The 21,677-nt window shown below is 39.8% G+C and overlaps 1 protein-coding gene across 1 annotated transcript in view; it reads left to right on the top strand.

Moving 5' to 3' along the window:
- The first annotated feature begins 246 nt into the window (after positions 1-246).
- Positions 247-21,677, top strand: part of LOC307167722 (NACHT, LRR and PYD domains-containing protein 1 homolog) — a 32,068-nt gene continuing 10,637 nt past the window's right edge. The window contains exons 1-2 of the mRNA XM_079886998.1: positions 247-457; positions 1,043-1,517. Of these exons, the coding sequence (XP_079743124.1) occupies positions 1,144-1,517 (374 nt within the window). The 5' untranslated portion in view covers positions 247-457; positions 1,043-1,143. The remainder of the gene's footprint in view (positions 458-1,042; positions 1,518-21,677) is intronic.

The following is a 21,677-nucleotide window of genomic DNA, read 5'->3' as shown; positions in this document are numbered from 1 at the left end:
ATTAATTCAGAAAAACAGAGCAAATATTTTTATTTCAAGAAAAAATTATCTCAGAATTCTGAGTTAATTAAGTCATTAATTCAGAAAAACAGAGCAACAAATTTTTTTTTCATGAAAATGATCTCGTAATTCTGAGATAATTAAGTCATTAATTCAGAAAAACAGAGTAGATTTTTTTCCCTCAAGTGAATGCAATACGCTTCCGTAGTTTCAAACTCTTCTATTTTTTTTTTATTTTTATTTTTTACATGGCTCGCATTTACCTCAATACAAGTGGCACAGCTGTAATTTATTTACTCGTTCCAAACCCGGAAGAGTGAAAAGAATCCATTCGAGGAGGAGCTGCTGGATTTTTACCTGTGACATGTCTCAGAGTGAAATGAAATCGAAAGCAGTCGATGACTGTAAAGACGCCATTTCGGAAGATAGAAAATCAACAATCGCTTCACATGTGACAGTAAGTTCGTTAAACTTTTCATAGCTGTAATATCGATAGAGTATTTGCGTCTAAACAGACTTTATGATGAACTCAAACTCAAATAAAGTTGAGAGTTACTTTCGTGATACTTCATGTCAGTAACACTCATTAAATGGCCGAAATAAAACTTACACTTATTTTTTATTTAACGGGAGAATTTTAGTTTAATGTTTAAATCTTTAGTTGACTGTAAACTATTATTTAAATAATCTATAGCCTATTGTATGCTATGTGTGTTCAGAGACGCAGTAAGACTGGGGGAAGGAAGTGTAGTAGCAGGATAAACACACAAACGCGTAAAAATAACATCATATTTGATTAATGTGAGACGAAAAAAAAGGATTGTGAAAAACACCTGCAAGAGTTCAGCAGTGTCATTAAAGTGAAGGTGAATCCAGTGTTTAATCGAGGCTGCTGTGTTTGAAAGTGTGGCCGACATGTTGCTCTACAAACCAACATTACAGTAACTAAAGACTGTTGACATTAAGTTATAGTGAATTAAATGCCATTTAAATAAAATGTGTCAAAATTCAGTTGTGTTTTGTGCATGTTTTCTTTGTCCAGATATAGGTCTGGAAAGTCTCTCATCAAGGAGGAAGAAAAGGAGCAAACTTCATGTAAAATGTGTGAATAAAGAGTGAGAGGAGGAGAACCAAATCTGTAAAATGAGTGTGTGTGAGGAGAGAGAGGAGGCATCTTTTCACACTAAGAGAGCAGTATCTCCAGTATCCAGCTGTGTGTCTATGAAGAGTAACCACTCCATGCGTGCGCCTCCTATGTTCAGTAGTGGACCATTTTCAGGATTCAGATGTGTGTCCATGAAGAGTAACCACTCCATGCGTGCGCCCCCTATGTTCAGTGGTGGACCATTTTCAGGATTCAGCTGTGTGTCTATAAAGATTAACATCTCCATGCGTGCGCCCCCTATGTTCAGTAGTGGACCATTTTCAGGATTCAGATGTGTGTCCATGAAGATTAACATCTCCATGCATGCGCCCCCTATGTTCAGTGATGGACCTGCTGTGACCTCTGACCCTGTGTGAGTATCATGAAGTTCAAGGCCGGTTCAGATTCTGTTGGCGCCCTAGACGAGATATTGCAATCACACACATACAGACAAATACAAGTGTGTGTATGGTTGCACAAATAGTTGTAAAAATAAAGGGTAAAAAGGCTATCTAAAATATGTATCCAAATTGAATGTATCTATAGGTGATAGTCTTGGAATCCATATAACTAGTTAGTCTCATTAGCCTCTTACCTGGCGATCCTATTCTTAAAGGGATACTCCACTTTAAAATGAAAATCCTGTCATCATATACTCACTAGGGATGGCGAAAACTAAAAAAAATATTGACCGACCACCGAGCCTCATTAGCCGGTTGAAACCGGTTAACCGATTAGTTTAAAATAATAACAGCCATTTCGAGCCGCGCCTGCAATTTCGCAACTCTGTCGCATCTCTCTGCCGCTCTGCCTCCCGGTCACACAGTCCTGCAAACGCGGCGCCGAGGAGCTTATATGTAATCGAAGGATAAATGGCTTTTTAGTTTCGAAATGGTTGGGGTAACAGGTACAAGGTGATCGCGTTGAAAATAAAGCCGTTTGTCTAGCGTTAGAAGCTCATTTGAAACATTGCCGCGGTTGTAATAAAATGACAGCTCCAAAGAGACGCCGCTTTAGTTTGAGGTAACGTTAGTGCTAACAATAATAAAGAAAGATGATGATCATCATCACCTTACATCATAGATGATGTGCTACTACTGTATTTAAGCACTGTATCACACAAGTTGCAATTTACATATGTGTCATTCTTTTTGGTGAAATGGTCCCACACACTACTTTTCTTTGCACGCTTCATCCTGTCGTCTGCCCTGGCTCTAACCTCGAGCGTTTTAGCCTGTAGCCTTTACTTTTCGCAAACCTTGTGAGCGCGCAAACCCAAACGCTGTGACCTCGCGCCAAATTTTTTTATTGGTTTATTAAGTACAAACAGGCGAGTTATATGAGAAATTGAGTGTGAGGGATTTGTTTACTTCACACAAAAAGATATTGGAATGAGATGGCTATTGGCTAACTGTAGTAGCGTTTAGTCCACTCTATAATAGCCTAATTTAGAGATCTGGTTTTTTTTTTTTTTTTTTTTTTTTTTTTACCGACTACCTACAACTTTGAAACAGTCCCTAAGACTTAGGCAAGGCAAGGCAAGTTTATTTATATAGCACATTTCATACACAATGGCAATTCAAAGTGCTTTACATAGAAGAAATTAAAATAATAACAAGAAATAAGAATAATTAAAACAGTTAAGAAGAATAAAAAATAAAATACAGTACAGTACAAACAGTCGGACGAGCATTGGCACAGTGCTCATTCAGTAAATGCATAGCTAAACAGAAGTGTTTTGAGTCTGGATTTGAAAGTGACTATTGTAGGAGCACGTCTGATCTCCTCTGGAAGCTGGTTACAGCTGCGGCTGGCATAATAGCTAAAAGCAGATTCACCATGCTTAGAGTGAACCCTTGGTATTTCTAGCTGATATGATCCTAGTGATCTGAGTGATCTGTTGGGTTTATATTCAGTGAGCATATCTGCAATGTATTGAGGTCCTAGGCCAGGGCTATTCAATTAGTTTCATTCGAGGGCCGCATTATCAAATCGAAAAGTAGAGGTGGGCCGGTGGGTTGGTTTGGGGGTTTATCTTATTTATTGAAACATAAGTTTAAACAAACATAACCCTACAAAAGTGTGGTATTTACTTGGAAATGTGGTACCCAACAGTAGCCTATGCAAATATATAAAACCATAATAAATAAAAAACTTGATAATTTACAGCTGTGTACAACTATTTTCCTTGGAACAAATAAATTATGTATACAAACTTATAGCTGTTGGTGAGAAATAATAATAATTTCATTTAAAATTGTTATGCTTAAATGAAAATATTCTGACAGTGAGACTTGTTAACCACAGGCTACTCACTCCCAATGTACCGGTATAAAAAATACCTAAACACAAGTTAAATATATATGCACCTTTACAAAGAAACTGACATGATTTTATAACAAGCATTAATTATATATTCCTCTACCCACCTAATTAAACTAATGCAAAATAAATCACTAGGCTATATTTACTATTATACTATATAATATAATATTATAGTATATATATGAATTTACTATATTTATTTATTACTACATATTATTCAATATAAATATTGCACATTTCTTCCCAACCAAATTACTACAGTAAATTCATGGTAAATGTTTGTAAGGGTGATTAGGGGATTTAAAGTCTTCTAATTTCGTTCATGCCACAATGTTTTTCCTGCTTTCCTCATCAGTCTTGTTGGGAATGTTGAGGCGGTTTCATCCGATTTAATACTAATTAAATCATCGAGTGATTTGTGGTTTGTAAGTAACAGAGGTTTCTGTCGAACTGAAACTGGTTGTCGCAACGCTGTTTAATATAGTGTCCGGTACCTGGAGTAAACGAAACTCCGTGCTGGGCCGTGTTGAAACAACTAGTGAAACAACTGAAAACAGCACTATTTGTTGTTATACTGTACTGAACGAGAAACCGCTTCAGATGATTCAGTGACGGAGCGGTCCGAATGAATCCGAATAGTAGGCTAGTAGACCGTTATGCAAGCACGTTTAGAATCGAACCAAAAGAATGATTCATTCACGAATGATTGGTATCGCTGATTCAGTCGACATAAATTCAGGACACATATAGTAACTGCTGAAATATTCGCACGTAAAACGTTTCTCAGGTCAATCGGAGCGAGTATCAAACTGAATTAGCAGCACCGCCAGGAAAAGAGGAGGAGGGAGGTTGGTGCCGTCGGGCCGCATGGAGATGATTGGCGGGCCGCATGTGGCCCGCAGGCCGCCAATTGAATAGCCCTGTCCTAGGCCATTGAATGATTTATATACCAGTAATAATACTTTCAAATCAATCCTAAATTTAACTGGGAGCCAGTGTAAAGACCTGAGGACTGGTGTAATATGTTCGTATTTTCTGGTTCTGCTCAGAATCCTGGCGGCAGCGTTCTGTATGAGCTGCAACTGTCTTATGGTCTTTTTTGGAAGGCCAGTGAGGAGTCCATTACAGTAATCCACCCTGCTGGTGATGAAAGTATGCACAAGTTTCTCTAAGTCTTGTCTGGAAACAAAGCATCTAACTCTTGCAATATTTTTCAGATGATAGTATGCTGATTTAGTTATTGCTTTGACATGACTACTGAAACTAAGGTTTGAGCCCTAGAGTGAAGGTATGCGTTCACCTTGAGAACTTCATCTTTGTTTCCAAACGCAATGACTTCAGTTTTGCCTTTGTTTAACTGAAGAAAGTTTTGACACATCCAACTGTTGACTTCATCAATGCATTGGCAAAGGGAGTCAATGGGGCTGTAATCATTAGGCGAAAGGTCTAAGTAAATCTGTGTGTCGTCTGCATAGCTGTGGTAAGCAATTTGGTTCTTTCTCATTATTTGGCTCATTGGGAGCATATACAGGTTGAACAGGAGTGGCGCAAGAATTGAGCCTTGAGGGACTCCGCATGTCATGGATGTCCACTCAGACTTATGATCTCCTATACTCACATAATAACCTCTCCCATCTAAGTATGACCTGAACCATTTTAGGACTATCCCAGAAAGCCCCACCCAGTTTTCCAGCCTGTCAAGAAGTATGTTGTGATCGACAGTGTCAAATGCAGCACTGAGGTCGAGTAGTACCAGCACTGATAATTTGCCTGAATCAGTATTTAAGCGAATATCGTTTATTATCTTTATGAGCGCTGTCTCTGTGCTGTGGTGCGGTCGGAAACCAGATTGAAAATTGTCAAAGTATCCATTCGAGCATAAGAATTTGTTCAGCTGATTGAAGACAACTTTTTCAATGATCTTGCCTATGAAAGGAAGATTTGAGATCGGTCTATAGTTGCTTAATATGGTCTTATCCAGATTGTTCTTTTTCAGGAGGGGCTTGACAACTGCAATTTTCAGGGAGTTTGGAAAACTCCCAGAGAAAAGTGAGGCATTTACCACTTCTAGAAGATCTGCTTCTAAACTGTTTAACACACTTTTGAAAAATGATGTGAGAAGTGTGTCAAGAGTGCAGGTTGATGTTTTAAGGTGCTGTACGGTTTCTTCCAAAATTTTGCCATCAATTTCTTTGAAATCAGACATAGTAACTACTTTCTCAGGTGGTCTGATCTGTCTGACCTCAGTGCAACTCAAGGATGTGCTGATCACCTTTCTTATATTATTGATTTTCTCAGAGAAGAAAGAAGCAAACTCACTGCACTTGTTGTCTGAGAGCATTTCACTGGGAATCTGGCTTGGGGGGGTTGTCAGTCTCTCTACAGTAGCAAAAAGAGTGCGTGTGTTGTTTAAATTACTGTTTATAATATTTGAGAAGAAAGTCTGTCTAGCTTTGCCTAGTTCCATATTAAAAGCATGGATGCTGTCTTTGTAGATATTATAATGGACTACAAGTTTTGTCTTCCGCCACATGCGCTCTGCTTTTCTGCATTGTCTTTTCATATTTTGCACTGCTGTTGAGTTTCTCCAAGGTGCCTTTTGTCTGCCACTCTTCTTCCTGACTTTAACAGGAGCAATTTCATCAATTACACTTTTAACTTTTGAGTTAAAAGAATCAAGGAGAAAATCAACAGAATCTGCAGATATGCTTGGTGTTAAGGATATAGCCTTCATAAATAGTACACTAGTGTTCTCATTTAAGCATCTCTTCTTGACAGACACAGATCTAGCTTCAGTGGCAGGAGAGATCAATATATCAAAGAAAATACAGAAATGATCAGACAGTGCTACATCCTTAATAACAATCGATGAAATGTTTAGACCCTTACTGATAAGTAAATCTAGAGTGTGTCCACAATTGTGTGCGGGTCCATGTACATGCTGAGTCAGATCAAAAGTTTTTAAAACAGTTTTGATTTATTTTGCCATATTATTCTCTGCACTATCTATGTGGATGTTACAATCTCCAGCAATGGCAAAACAGTCAAACTCTGAGGTAATTGTTGATAACAGTTCTGTAAAGTCCTCAGCAAAGGCTGGAGAATATTTTGGAGGCCTGTAAATAATAAGTAAAATGCGTGGAGCACCTTTTAACACAACACCCAGATATTCGAAAGAAGGGTAATTCCCAAATGATGTTTGCTTACATTGATAGATATCTTTAAAAAGAGCAGCTAGACCCCCACCTCTCTTAACAGCTCTGCAGACACTCATAAAAGTAAAGTTAGGAGGGGCTGCTTCATTGAGGATTGTTGCACTGCAGCTGTCTTCTAGCCAGGTTTCATTTAGAAGCATAAAATCCAGGTTGTTTGTGGTTAAGTCGTTGACTAGAAGTGATTTATTTTTAAGTGAGCGGATGTTTAAAAGTGCTAACTTAACAGACTTACTTTTTGTCCCCACATCAATCTTAGTTTGACGTGTAAGAGGCACCAGATTAGTTGGGTTTGCTGTACGGCTATTGAAGGCCTTAGACATTCTATCTTGTAATAGAACAGCAACAGAGAAATATACAGGCACACTGGGTTCCCGCTTGTTCTGTAAACATTTGAGAAAGTTACTGTTATCAGAGCGGGGACCCAAAACACATCACTGGGAGCTGGTATCAGTTGTTTTTGGTTCACCTCGAGCAGATGGAGGAGGGTGTGGGCCCTGGCGTTGTGGCAGAGGCCGAAGAGCTCTCACAGGAGGGGGAGGGCGAGCTGGGCCCACAGGCTTTGGTGGTAATGGTGCCTGTCTTTTTTTGGTTGGTATCTGGGGGCTTGCAGCAAAAGAGTGGGATAGTCTGGTTCCAGCATACACCAGTTCTTCCATTTTCTGTGAGAAGCACAGAAGTGGTGATGCTGGAGAGAGGGAAAAAGTATCTGGTGAAAGGAGCTGTTGCTCTGGTGTTATCGGAGGCTGTGATATGCTGTCCTGGCTTCCCTGGCTGTTTTCCAGGAAGTCGTCCTTGGGTGCTGAATCTTCAAGCAGTTCTAATATGTCTGTCTGTGGTGAGCTCTGTGGGCAGGGCTCAGCTGAGATTGAGTCCGTGAGCAGAGGTTGTTGTGGCGGAGTGGTGTTATCATTGTCCTTGTGTGATATGTCAAACGCATGTCCATTTTGCTGCTGAAGTAAAGTCCTGTGGTCATTCAAACTGTGTCCAGGTGTGTGTGTGCCGTTCAGATTGAGTTGATTGGCACACACTGCAGAAGGTTGATTGAGGAAGAAGTAGATATTGTCCTTTAGCACTCTTGAACCAAGTTTGTTTGGGTGACGGCCATCCCGATGAAACGGCTGTCTCTGACTCCAGAAAAGATTGAAATTGTCAATGAAGTTTACTCCTTTTATATTGCAGGTTTTTATGCAGCCATGTATTAAGCCCAAGCAACCGTGAAAACCTGTTTGTTCCTCTTGCTGGGAGTGGTCCACTGATGAATGTTTGAACTTTCAGTCTTTTAAGTGTTTCAAAAAGTTCATTGAAAGTTCTGACTGCTCTTTATGAATGTCATTCTTCCCCACATGAATGATGAGTCGATTTGCAGTCTTATGTTTCATCAGAATGTTCTGAAGTTCCTTGTTTACATCAGAAGTTGTTGCTTGTGGAAGGCAGCACGTAGTTGTATCCCTGCTGCTAATGTTTCTGATTATGGAGTCCCCCACTATCAGAGTCCTGGGCTCGGCTGCGCTCTGAGCTGAGTGCCGCTGTCTGCTCGACCTTGAGCGCCAGTTAGCATCAGTGTTAGCTACTGGCCCATTCAGTCTGTGTTCGATCACATTCATCACGTTTGGGGATTCCTCATTTACATTCATTAGTACTTCAAATCTGTTCTCAAGATGTATAGGCGGTGGTAGACCAGTGTTTGCAATCCTTGTCAGAGCTGTATCTGGGGTAGAGGATGCTACTGCTGCAATATGTGATGCTCTTGACAATCTGATGTCTCGAGTCCCTTTGGGTCTCGCATCCTGTTTGTGCCATCGATTATTAAGTCGATCGGCTTGTTTCTCTACCTGTCGAGGAGCACTAGTTTCATGGGACTCACCGGTATGCTGAGGGTGTCCATGACGAAGCTCTGTTGTGTGCTCCGTCTGGTTTGGTGGTCCCGTAAGTAATTTTGTTTCAAGAACTGCAATCTTTTGTAAAAGTCTGTGGCAGTTGGTGCAGCAAGAAGATTCCAGAAGAGGCATTTTCTCTTATCCAGGGTTTCCGCGGGGCATTAAAAAGCATTAAAAGTCATTAAATGGATTTTGCGATAATTAAGGCCTTGAATGGCATTAAAAAGCATTAAATTGTAATCCTACAGGCATGAAATTTTTTTATGGTTTTGAAGAAAATGTTATATTATCAATTTATTTGAATAGTCTTCATGATGAATAATTTTTATTTGCTGTCGTCGCAAAATATGTAGCCTACGTTAGTGTGATTAAAAACACGCGGAAACAGTTTGATGATTGCCTCCGGCCGGAGCAAAGTTGCGGAGGTGGCGCGAGTAATTTTGGACAGCAGGAACAACAGGAATAAAACTAGACCAGAAAACTGGGAAAGTGCATGGAAGACAAACAATTTAGAACATGGTTGGTGGTCAAAATAAAGAAGGATTTTGCAGCGTTTGTAAAAAGGTATTTAAGCTACAATGGGAATCAATGGCGTAAAATCTCGTATGCAGTCTGACAGCCACAGGTCGACGATAAAAGGCAGACAGCAATTAACTATGTGTAGTAACGTTCCCTCATCAGCTCGACATCCGCTGTTGAAGCTCACTTTGCGTTTGTTAACGCGTTAACGCATGAGATTATTTTTGTCCAGTTTAACGCGTTAAAATATTTAACGCAAACGCAGCATTCGTTAATTTTTGTCATCCCTTGGGTAGCGTTACATTATATGATCCCGCTCTTATTCATGTAAATGCGTTTAAACGCGCTGCCTGCGAATGTCCTGTCTATGTAACACACACACACACACACACACACAGAGAGAGAGAAAGACGCGCGCCAGATCGTGCGCACAGACTGCGCACCAGAAAACGGTCCTCTTTCGCAACACACAATTTTGCCAAAATGTCTGTTTGGTGAGTATCCTCATAAAATAAGAGCAGTCTTAAATTAGTGAAATAAAGTCTTTAATGAACGCAAAGAGTTGTGAGAGAATGAGGCGCGTGTTAGATCCGTGTTTCTGTCAGCAGCTGCTCTTAAAGGGACAGCAGCCAATAAAGCTTTCTGTCAGTAAAGTTAATCACAGAACAAAGGCACCAGAGAAAATTACTCACTGCTATTGACTAAAGAACTCTTGTAGCTTTAATAAGCATTAGTCTATATTTAATCTATAATTTATGCTGTGCAGACTGTTTGATAATGTATGTTAGACAGGAAGGCCAGAGGTAAATATGACATTTATTATAGGTTTATGTGAGGATTGTTTGTTAAGTTCACTTAAATTAAAAGTTGTCATATTTTTTTTGAAGCCTAATGTTAAAAACTTGATAGCTTTTAATTACACTGTAATGTTGGATGGCTATAATTAATGTTTAAAATTAGGGGGGAGAAATCATTTTTATCCAGATATCAATAGCTGTATTAGTATCGCTGAGACAGCGGGGTAAAGTTAGTTTTGTTTTCGATATTCCCCGGACATTCGCTGAAAAATGGCAATACCTCTACCCCGCTCAGTGAGACTGGCCTTTATGTTGTCTCTACATTTATTTGTAGATTAACTGTGAAATGATTACATTATAAAATATATAAACCTAAACAAATGTAAGTGTTTTAATTGCGTAAAAAACGTGTGATTAAAGTTAATATATATGGGTCATATATATATATATATAAGTCATGGGTCGTGTATGGCATTAAAAATAAAAAAATGGCATTAAAAAGGCATTACATTTAAATTGAAGATCCCTGCAGAAACCCTGTTATCCTTGTAGGCAGTTGTGTTTTCCTTTCCCGGAATGTAAGCTGGTCGGGGGAAATAATTCTGCGTTTTTGTAGTAATCCAAACTTTGTCGTATGAGCACTGTGCTGATTTGCTGAAGTTAAAATTAGGTGATAAAAGGAAATAAAATTTAAAAATATAGGAGATAAAATGTAAAAGCGATAGAGCAAAGCGCGGAGCAGTAAGCAAGGGCGTCCGAACAGTAGCTGAGCAGGAAGTCCACAAATACACCGCTCCCGGTCAGAAACAACCAATCAGAGCCAGGAGGAGTGTCTTAGCTGATCACACCCCTCTCTTGCACAGCGCGTAGCCGCGTACCGTCGTTCAAACTCAAGATTACCAGTGTGCCGCAGCTGTGCTAATGGTGGACAAACAACCAAAACTGCCAATTTCTCGAGTGGCACCTGCTCATACAACAAAGACAGGTAAACGGAAAAAGACAGATGACGATAAACAAGCCCGTCGGAGCCCATTGACTTTGCGCACGCAGTGTGCAAAGCAACAATTGAAACCTGATAATTCTCTGGCTTGTCATGTTGCTGAAATAATGTAGCACACCTTATTTAGCATTACACATCGCTAGAATAATTACTTACATACTGTAACGTTACCATTATATTATCTTGCTTGCTATTTATAACTTATAGAAATAATGCAATGTTATGAAGTTACATTACATGTATTGCAAAATACGTAATGATTTGAGGACCAAGTTTGTAGTCAAAGTATGGGCATGCAGGCCATAGTCAATGTAAAGCATATTGTAGATGTTTCGTCCCTACCAGTGAATGTGCGATAACTGTTTATCCGCCGTTATCAGTAGCCCTGCATGTGTACTAGCCTGCGCGAGTGCGCGTTCACGGCAGGCTCCGTTGTGGGGGAGGAGCTGTGGAGGGAGGGCTGTAGCGCAGCAGAGAGCTAGGGGGAGTGACCTGTGAGTTGTGCTTTTTCAAATTTTCAGGCTAAGTCAATGTTTTCTAAAAGATCCCTACTGTAGCTTTAAACAGTTCGTCCAACGAACTCTTCTGATTATTAATTTATTCTAAGAAAAGCATATTTTTCATGGCCACCGAAAAATAAATGTTTCTTAGCATGTACAGCGCTTAGAGCATGTAACAAGATCAAGATCGTAAAAGGGACTTTGCTGCAAGCAGAGAATCAGAACCAAATACGTATTGTGCACAAGTTTTATTAACTAAATCACAAACATAACTAAACTAAAAAAAACATACATACATACATACATGCATACAGGAGGTAAAATGGTGAGTGATATGTCCCAACAGACATCAACCAGAAGAAGTAGGGAGTCACTGTGTGTGAATTTGTCTCTAATGAGCCTGAGAAAGGTCCCACCTTTCAGGGTTAGCTCAACCAATAAGAAAGGGGAATTTCCAAGCGGGAGATTCCTCTGTGTTTGATTTATGAATCTTTGTTCTAAGTGTGCTCCTTTGCATTTGCAGCTGGATTGGTTGCTGGTGAAGAAACTATGAAAGATTCTTGTAATACTAATATGTTGCGCAGCTATCAATATATCATATACACGATCATTTCGATCTTCAAAGTACCAATTTATAGAGACCAAACATGCCGTTGGTTCTATGATAAAATACACAGTATATAAAAAAAATGGTAACACTTTACAATACGGGTGCACTAATAAGCATTAATTCATGCTTAACTAATGCACAGATAATCATGTGTTAATGTATGACTCTAATGAAGAACTAAACCATTAATTATTGATTACTGCATCAGTAACTAATAAAGATTCTAAATGATTAATAGATTAAGTAATATATGAATTGTTATTAATTAAATGTCATAATGTATTAATTACTTGATAACTTATTTTATTAACTAATAGTGTAAATGAATGCGTTAATTACCACAGTTGGTCAAAGCAATGTACTTTAACTTCCAGTTGTCTGCTTTAATTAATCATTAACTAATGATTTGCAAATGTATCATTATGTTATGAATGAATCAACAACAGAGCAACTCACGTGTGCACCACGTTTCTGCATCTTTCACGGTCGAGTGCGTACCTTCTTATACTGTCTATGGTGCCTACTTCGAATCGTAATTCAGTAATGGCGGCGCTCGACTGAATATGAGGGGGAGAGGGGCAGGGCGGGCTTCCTGCAGCATAAGTCTGCGGTGTCGATATATGGTATATCCTGCCCCGTCTTGACGTCAAGTCGGGGCAGAAATTAAAATCTCGTATTTGAGTGCGCGTGCACGTGGGCTGGTTTACGAATCCTGGGGTAAACAAACGCTTCACTTTTAAATATCGGCTTCCCGGCCAGTGTATAATTGTTAGGCAATCATAACATACATTGATTCTCGTGGAAAAGTGAAAATTACAGGTCATGACTCCTTTAAGGAGGAATCCAAAACCACTCCCAGACTCCTGACCGTAGGTTTAATATCACAGTACAGGTCTGCAGTATTAAAAGTATTTTTTCCATCTCCTAAAGAGGGGCCAAACACAATAGCCTCTGTTTTACTTGCGTTTAAATGTAAAAAATGTAAGGACATCCAAGATTTTATGTAATTTAGGCACGCAGATAGGGTTTCAAGGCCCTTTGTGTCAGTGCGCTTAAAAGGCAGATAGATTTGAGTATCATCTGCATATAAGAGGAAAGACACTCCTGGTTTCCTAAAAATGTATCCCAACGGCAGCATATTCAATGAAAACAAAGTAGGAGCCAGAATGGAGCCTTGTGGTACGCCATAGGTAAGAGGAGCTACGGACTAAACAGAATCTCCAAAACCAACTGAAAAGGTTCTGTTTGTAAGATAGGACTTAAACCAGCTAAGAGCATTTTCTCGGATGCCCACAGACTTTTCAAGGCGTGACAGTAAAATTCTGTGGTCAACAGTGTCAAATGCTGCCCTTAGATCCAGAATCCCCAGAATCAAGAGACAACAAAATATCATTTAAAACTCTCAATAAAGCAGATTCAGTACTGTGATTAGTCCTAAAACCAGACTGAAATGTCTCTATGATGCTATTCTCATCAAGGAAACTCTGTAGTTGCAATAACACAGTTTTCTCAAGGATCTTAGATATAAAAGATACATTTGAGTTAGGTCTAAAATTTGACAAATCAGTAATGTCTGTGTTTGGCTTTTTTAATATGGGTTTCACCAGGGCATGTTTGCAAAGAGCAGGGACAAAATTTGAGAGAAGGCATCTGTTTATAATAGACAAAATCCAATGCCCCACATTATAAAAAATCTGTTTGAAGAACCATGTAGGAACAGTATCAAGATGAGATGAGACAGTAGGCTTCAACTTAGCGACTATATCTGTTAGACCAGCCATGGTAATTGGGTCAAAAGAGTTTAAAAACCTGATGGCCGAGAGAGTGTCTAAAGGCACTAGGACCGTCTAATTGTTGCCAATTTCTCAACAAAAAAATTGCGAAAATTCTCACATGTAGAAGCAGATTCAGTAAGATGATTGTTACTTACAGGATTAAAAACAGAATTTAGGACCTTAAACAGGATCTTTGGATTATTTGAGATTTAAGTTAGAAAAATATTGAGACTTAGCTGTTTTAACAGCTTTTTGGTATGCCTTTAAGGAATCCAGCCTGTCCTTTTTCCATCTACGCTCCGCTCTTCTGCAAAGTTGTCTTAATTAGCGAGTGTTGCTATTCAGCCAAGGTTCAGAATTATGTTTCTGACATTTAAGTCTCAGGGGTGCAACAGTGTCAAGAGCGTTGATACAGAGAGAATTAAATTAATTAAAACTTAATTGCTCATCGATATCTTCTGTATTTAGATGTTTAATAGAGAACACCTGCTCAGCATCAGAAAAAACTGCAGAAAAAGTATAAAAAAAACTGCAATTAAAAAAACTAAAAGCATTAACCCTCTGGGGTCTGAGGGGTTTTTTGGGTCCTTGAGATGTTCTGACATGCCCTGACATTTGTGCTTTTTTCAGTTGCTTATAAACATATTAATGGCAAAGGTGTAAATTCACTCTATTTAGCACAAACAGGGCTACCATAATATGTGAACAACTTGCATGTACGTGTTTGTATTTTTGATAGAATAATGTTTATGCATGGTTTTTTCAAAAACAAAAAACTAAAGTTTCTGAAATAAGGCCATAAAACACATTCTAAATATATGTAAATAAGACTTTTGACTAATGGATGACGTTGCCTAGAATTTTTTCTTCAAAATTATGTGAAAATCATCCTGCCTAATCATTCACATAACACAATACATTGATTTAAATCTTGTAAAACACTTTTTGTTTGGAAAGGCCATATGCGGGTGGGCGTGATTCACACCTGTGGAGTCAATGGGGCCCGCATAATGAGGCTGCATACGTAATGAGCCTTTCATTCAGGTGTGTGACTGAGCCACAAGAATGCAAGGACAATATATAAGTGGTTTGTTGTTTTTTCCACAAATTTTGCTTGCAAATTGTACAATATCCAAGGTAAACATTTCTAGTAATTGTGCAGTTAATTGTTCTCATACTGTATTTTCAGATTTGGAATATATTCTCTTCCCAAATGTGTCACTAATAAAGCATAATAAAATTATTTAAAGAGAAGGCTCATAATGACCTTTTAAGATTTTGTTTACATCTATCCTTATATATATATATATATATATATATGTATATATATATATATTTTTTTTTTTTAAGGTTATACAATTACAACAACATTTAAAATTGTAACAATATTTCCAGTGTAATCTTTCTTTGTATTCGCGATTCATATTAAAACAGTATTTTTGCCAGCTGTAGTAGCTCCACAACAGCGCGCATCTGTGCGTTCATTCATTCATAGAAAGGCGATTCATATTTAAACAGTATTTTTGCCAGCTGTAGTAGCTCCACAACAGCACGCATCTGTGCGTTCGTTCGTTCATTCATTCATACACAGAAACGCAATTCATATTTAAACAGTATTTTTGCCAGCTGTAGTAGCTCCACAACAGCACGCATCTTTGCGTTCATTCATTCCGATTAGAACAAAGAAAACAGAACTGACCTAATTCCTCAGCGGGATCCGTTTGCTCCTCGAAATGATACTTCCAGAACTTCTGAGGTAAATTTTTGCAGGATTATTATCAAGATAGTATTATTCCTCACAGCATCGTAAAGTACATAAGTCTGAAAGTGAACTCGCGTGTGTGTTATCCAGCTGATGTGGGCGTTTCACAGTTTTGTTTGGATCGCCTCACATTTGCGTTTGAATAGCGCGCGCTCTCCGTGGGCGGAGCACATTAAAACTTAATTAGCTGAGATGAGAACGACTGACATCTCTCTCTTTGCATACATATTACATAAACTGTGAATATTTGTTTTTTATAAAAATTACTTCATTTAAAAGAAGATAATTCAAGCTTCATGCCTGTGTGACTGTATGCCAGTTTGACTGAGTATTCGCTGAGTTACAGTTCATTTTCGGACGCGTTTCAGAATGGTCTTCACTGACGGAGAGTAGGCAGAACTCGCATCATGTTTATTTTTCTTTATTTGGCGAAAAGCACAACACTTTGTTTTTATTATGAGCATACACAAAAAAAATACACACTAAACAGGATCGATTGATGTACAACACAAGCATATAAGATAAAAATTAATATTTTTATTTTATTATTTTTTTGCACTCATACGGAAAAAAACTAGCCTATCGCGCCGGCGCGATAGCCGACCTCAGGGGGTTAAAAAACGTCTCAGGTTACGACTGTAAACTATGTTCCCTGAGAACAGGGAACGAGACACTACGTCAGAATGACGCTATGGGGAACGCCTCAGGCGTGACAGGTGTCTGAAATCAAATATCAACTCACGTCAATCATGTTGACCGGCGACAGCCCGTGAATCATCAGCTTGATTGATTAACGAGCGACCTGGATGTATAAAGGGGAGCCTTGCACACATGACAACATCCTATCGTCTGAAGGGACAACAATACGACCCTCATATGGAGAGGAAGCCTATATACTAACACAAAACTAGCTTGCTATTTGCATGAAGGCCTCTGCAGGATGACTCTGAAAGCAGAGGAAGCCTGACACATGCAGTATGTATATGGAGGCCTCAGCAGTACGACTCTCATATGGAGAGGAAGCCTAGCACATATATCAGCAATACAATAAGTATATGGAGGCCTCAACAATACGACCCTCATATGGAGAGGAAGCCTACTACATATACTAACACAAAACTAGCTTGCTATTTGCATGAAGGCCTCTGCAGGATGACTCTGAAAGTAGAGGAAGCCTGAAACATGCAATATGTATATGGAGGCCTCAGCAGTACGACTCTCATATGGAGAGGAAGCCTAACACATATATCTAGCAATAACATACGCAATACAGTAAGTATATGGAGGCCTCAGCAGTACGACTCTCATATGGAGAGGAAGCCTACTACATAAACGAACACAAAAGCTAGCTTGCTACATGCATGAAGGCCTCAGCTGGATGACTCTAAAAGTAGAGGAAGCCTGAAACATGCCATAAGTATATGGAGGCCTCAACAGTACGACTCTCACATGGAGAGGAAGCCTAACACATATATCTAGCAATAACATACGTAATACAGTAAGTATATGGAGGCCTCAGCAGTATGACTCTCAAATGGAGAGGAAGCCTAACACATATATCTAGCAATAAACATATGCAATAAAATAAATACATGGAGGCCTCAGCAATACGACTCTCAAATGGAGAGGAAGCCGACAACATATACTGACAAAAGCTAGCTTGCTATTTGCATGAAGGCCTCTGCAGAATGACTCTGAAAGTAGAGGAAGCCTGAAACATGCAATATGTATATGGAGGCCTCAACAGTACGACTCTCAAATGGAGAGGAAGCCTACAACATATATTTGGCAATAACTAGCCAGCCTAGGCTCAATAAGTATATGGAGGCCTCAGCAATATGACCCTCATATGGAGAGGAAGCCTACTACACATACTGTTAAAAGCTAGCTTATTATAAGCTATGAGAACTTGTCAATGTCTAAATTAATGTCATAACCAGGAAGGCCTGGTGAGGCCTGTAACCTGGCAACCGCAGCACCTGGTGAACACAGTATGTGGGAGCTGAATATTAAACCACAGTATGTGAGAGCTCATACTCAGGAAGGCCTAGTGAAGCCTATGACCTGATAGCCACAGTATGTGGGAGCTCATTCAACCATAGTATGTGGAAGCTATATTCAGGAAGGCCTAGTGAGGCCTATAACCTGATAACCACAGTATGTGGGAGCTCATTCAACCATAGTATGTGGAAGCTATATTCAGGAAGGCCTAGTGAGGCCTATGACCTGATAGCCACAGTATGTGGGAGCTCATTCAACCATAGTATGTGGAAGCTATATTCAGGAAGGCCTAGTGAGGCCTATAACCTGATAACCACATTCCAAGCGCTGTCCGGTTGCAAAATGGGGACTGTCTGGTCAAGGAGGCCTGTTAAGACCTACTACCTGACCATCGAAAAAATCTTTAGATTTACTTTCTTACCCCAAACCATTTAGCCCCAGACTCTAAAACAGGAGACGTGGTCTGAAAAGAAACAGAAATATGTTAATTTCACATTTTACAAAAATACCAGAATTACACCTGCTCTTTTTGTTCACTGCTCATCATTTTAATTCATAGAATTAAATGCAGCCATAACCACCAGACAATACTGTTTTAATACTTATTCATACGTTCTCGTAATCTACACACTGCCTCGGCAAGCGCGAGAAACGAGCCGTTAAAATAAATATAGCTTTCATCCCTCGAGAAGAAAGTCAACAGGTGCAAGGTTGAAACATCCGACAGCGCACGGATTTTTCTTTCTCACGCTCGCCGAGATATTTCTTCTCACCACGGAGATGCTGAACCCTCCTCCCTCGAGAAAAGGGTCCGAAGAGTAGTGGAGCATCTTTAAAAAAACGCTCACAGTTTGCACAAGAGGCTCTCTCGAGAGCCTCCCGCGCTTCACTTGCGATATTCTCAAAACAGACAAACAGTCCCTGAAGATGAAGAGATGTTGTCATGTGTGCAAGGCTCCCCTTTATACATCCAGGTCGCTCGTTAATCAATCAAGCTGATGATTCACGGGCTATCGCCGGTCAACATGATTGACGTGAGTTGATATTTGATTTCAGACACCTGTCACGCCTGAGGCGTTCCCCATAGTGTCATTCTGACGTAGTGTAGAGTTCCCTTTCGAAAGGGAACTGTAGTTGGTAGGAGTTCCGAGAAAGAGCTAATACCACCAACAGGAAGCCAGGTCTCCGTCACGAATAAAAAGTCAATGTTGCCAGTGGTTATAATGTCATTAAAAATAAATGTATTATTTCCCAACGATCTGGAATTTATTATAACCATCCTAATAGATACAGAGTCACTGACAGGCTGTGCAGCTGTGCTGCTTGATGAGGTACCCGTTCCAATGAGCGAAGGTGCCGCTGATCCACTCCACCACGCCACAAAAAAGGGACACGTCGCCGCCGTGGCTGCACTGACGAGTCCCCAGCCAGATGACATATCCATTGATAGGGCGTCTCCCGCGAGCGCCTCGCGATGTAAAATCCATGATCCCTCTCAAGGACACGAGCGTTCCGATAGGGCCAACCAACCAGTCCAGACGCCAATTCCAACTTCAGCCTGACGGCCGCACCACCCCGCTTTCCTCTCCTCCTGTGGCACTTCCTCCAAGGAAGTACAGGCGGCACACGGCGTAAGCACAGAGGCAGAGTTCTCAGGAAAGCTGGAGCACTCGGCCAACACGCCTTTGTTATAGCCGAACTCCATAGTTGTTCTGATATTGAGTAACGACTGGCAGTCATAAGTGATTCAGTGACATGGTAGGCCACACTTAAAATTAATGCAGACAGGCAAAAGGAAATCCAGAGAGACAGACGGCCGTCATCTTTTCAGCCATCATCAGCTCGTCATCAGCCAGAGACAACGGCGCCATCTTTTCCCCAGTGCAGGCAGATCAATAATATTTTTGAATATTAGGTGTCCCCAACTTTAACAAAACATTCGTAAATAGGGCTAGTATTGTCAAAAGTACCGACTTCAGTATCAAGTCGGTACTGAAATTTAAAAAATATGACCATACGATACCAGCATGTCCCTCTAACCTTTCGAGCGCTGTTGAACGAATTCTTAAACACCTCTGGTTGTCCATTGTGTTCATGCTTTAATGCCCTCAATATATATATGTCTCTGATTGGCTACACAGGAGCGTTTGAAAGCAGGTGTCTGTCAGCGGATCCCTAATATATCCACTGATAGACGAGAGAGCTTTACAGTAGTTCAGTCTGGACACAACAAGCAAGGTGTGTGTGTGTGTGTGTGATGTGAACTGTTCATGTACAAAACAAAGTGATCGTGGTCACAATATGAGAAGATTCTGGGACCTATTTTAACGATCTGAAACGCAAGCGCGAAACGCAAGTAACTTTGTGGGCGGGTCTTAGGCGCTGTTGCTATTTTACCGGCGGGATAAATGACTCTTGCGCCTGGCGCAAATCTGAAATGGGTTGGTCTGAAGTCGCTTCATTATTCATAGGTGTGGTTTGGGCATAACGTGAAATAAACCAATCAGAGCGTCATCTCACATTCCTTTTAAGAGCAGGCGCGTTTGTTCCATGGCGGATTCCTATTGTAATGGCGGATTTGCCAGGAGCGGTTCACAGCCGAGGAGACAGACGTTCTTTACGTCAGAGCCGTAAAACACAGAGAAGTGACATTGGGGATGGAGAAACACCCAAATTAGCTTCGGTTAAATAGGCGTATTATAATTTTGGTAAATGTGTAAGCTAGATGTATGCTTTTATAATTATAATAATTATAAACTATCTATCTATCTATCTATCTATCTATCTATCTATCTATCTATCTATCGTAATAATGTATGATTTGCAAAAATGAAAACTGCTGCTTCTGTGTAGATGAGAGAATCAAAGTGTATGCGCGTTGTGCACACGCTACATTGATTACGGCCAAGCATGCGCCACTGACTTTAGACTAGGTTTTTCCTGATCAGTGGCGGAATTGTTTTCTAAACCTGTAAAATAGCACCAGGGAACGTTTGCGCCGGAACACGCCTCCTCTTTGCGCTGAACCGCCCCTGGGAGCGCAAGTGTATTTCTTAGTTAACCGGCGTTCTGTGGAGGGAAAAGTCCGCTGTGCGCGGGTGCAAAATAGGAATGATAAATGTGTCAGTGTACAAAGTCAATTGCGCTGGGTGCAAAATAGGGCCTTCTGTGTGTCTGTTTTATACAAACTGTAATAAATTGTGTGTGTGTGTGTGTGTGAGAGAGAGAGAGAAAGAGAGAGAGAGTGTGTGTATGAGTGAGTGAAAATAGATTCTTGATTTTGAATAATTTTTTGATTCAATATATGCATAGTTTTTATTTTTGATTCTTGTTTTTGAATTTAAATAGTTTATTTTCCTGAAGCCTTTGATCCTCCTTATAAATAAGGAAATCTCAAATTTATTGAAATTAAATACGATTCATAGGTGTAATTAAACTTTAAGTTTTGTCAAATTGTTATTTTTCAATCTCATGTTACTTCTTCAATCAATTTATAATATCTAAATATTTATATTGACATTTTTTATTCATAATAAATGTCTTGCCTTTTCAAAACATTTCGAACTAAATTGAACTCCGGTCAATTTTAACATTGAGCTCATTTTTTTGTACATTTGGAGTGCTGTCACTGTCAGTACAGAGAACAACGACAAAAATCGGTGTTGCCTACACCGTGTTATCCCCTTTTTAAAATGTGCACCCTGTTGACTTCAATGGGGCAAGTTTTAAACCTGCTTTTAGCCTCTTAACATCCTTGATGTGTCATTACAAGTGCACAGGTCATGTGAGTGATTTCAAGGATTTTCAAGGCTAAAAGCAGGTTTAAAACTTGCCCCATTGAAGTCAACAGGGTGCAAATTTTAAAAATAGAATAACTCGGTGTAGGCAACACCGATTTTTGTCGTTGTTCTCTGTATTGACAGCACTCCAAATGTACAAAAAAATGAGCTCAATGTTAAAATTGACCGGAGTTCTCCTTTAATACTAGTTATATTGTTCATATTGTAGGGCCCTATAATTTCCGCGATCACGGAATCGCGGACGGAATCGCGGAATTGGCAAATTAACGCGGAATCTAGTGTCAACACGGAATTTCGCGGAATTTTACATATTTGGAATAAAATTCTGTTTTTGTGTGGGAGAAAAACGTAT

This window comes from Squalius cephalus, assembly GCF_949319135.1.
Source record: "Squalius cephalus genome assembly, chromosome: 1".
NCBI classification, from domain to species: Eukaryota; Metazoa; Chordata; class Actinopteri; order Cypriniformes; family Leuciscidae; genus Squalius; species Squalius cephalus.
This window is presented reverse-complemented; position numbering and strand designations above follow the sequence as displayed.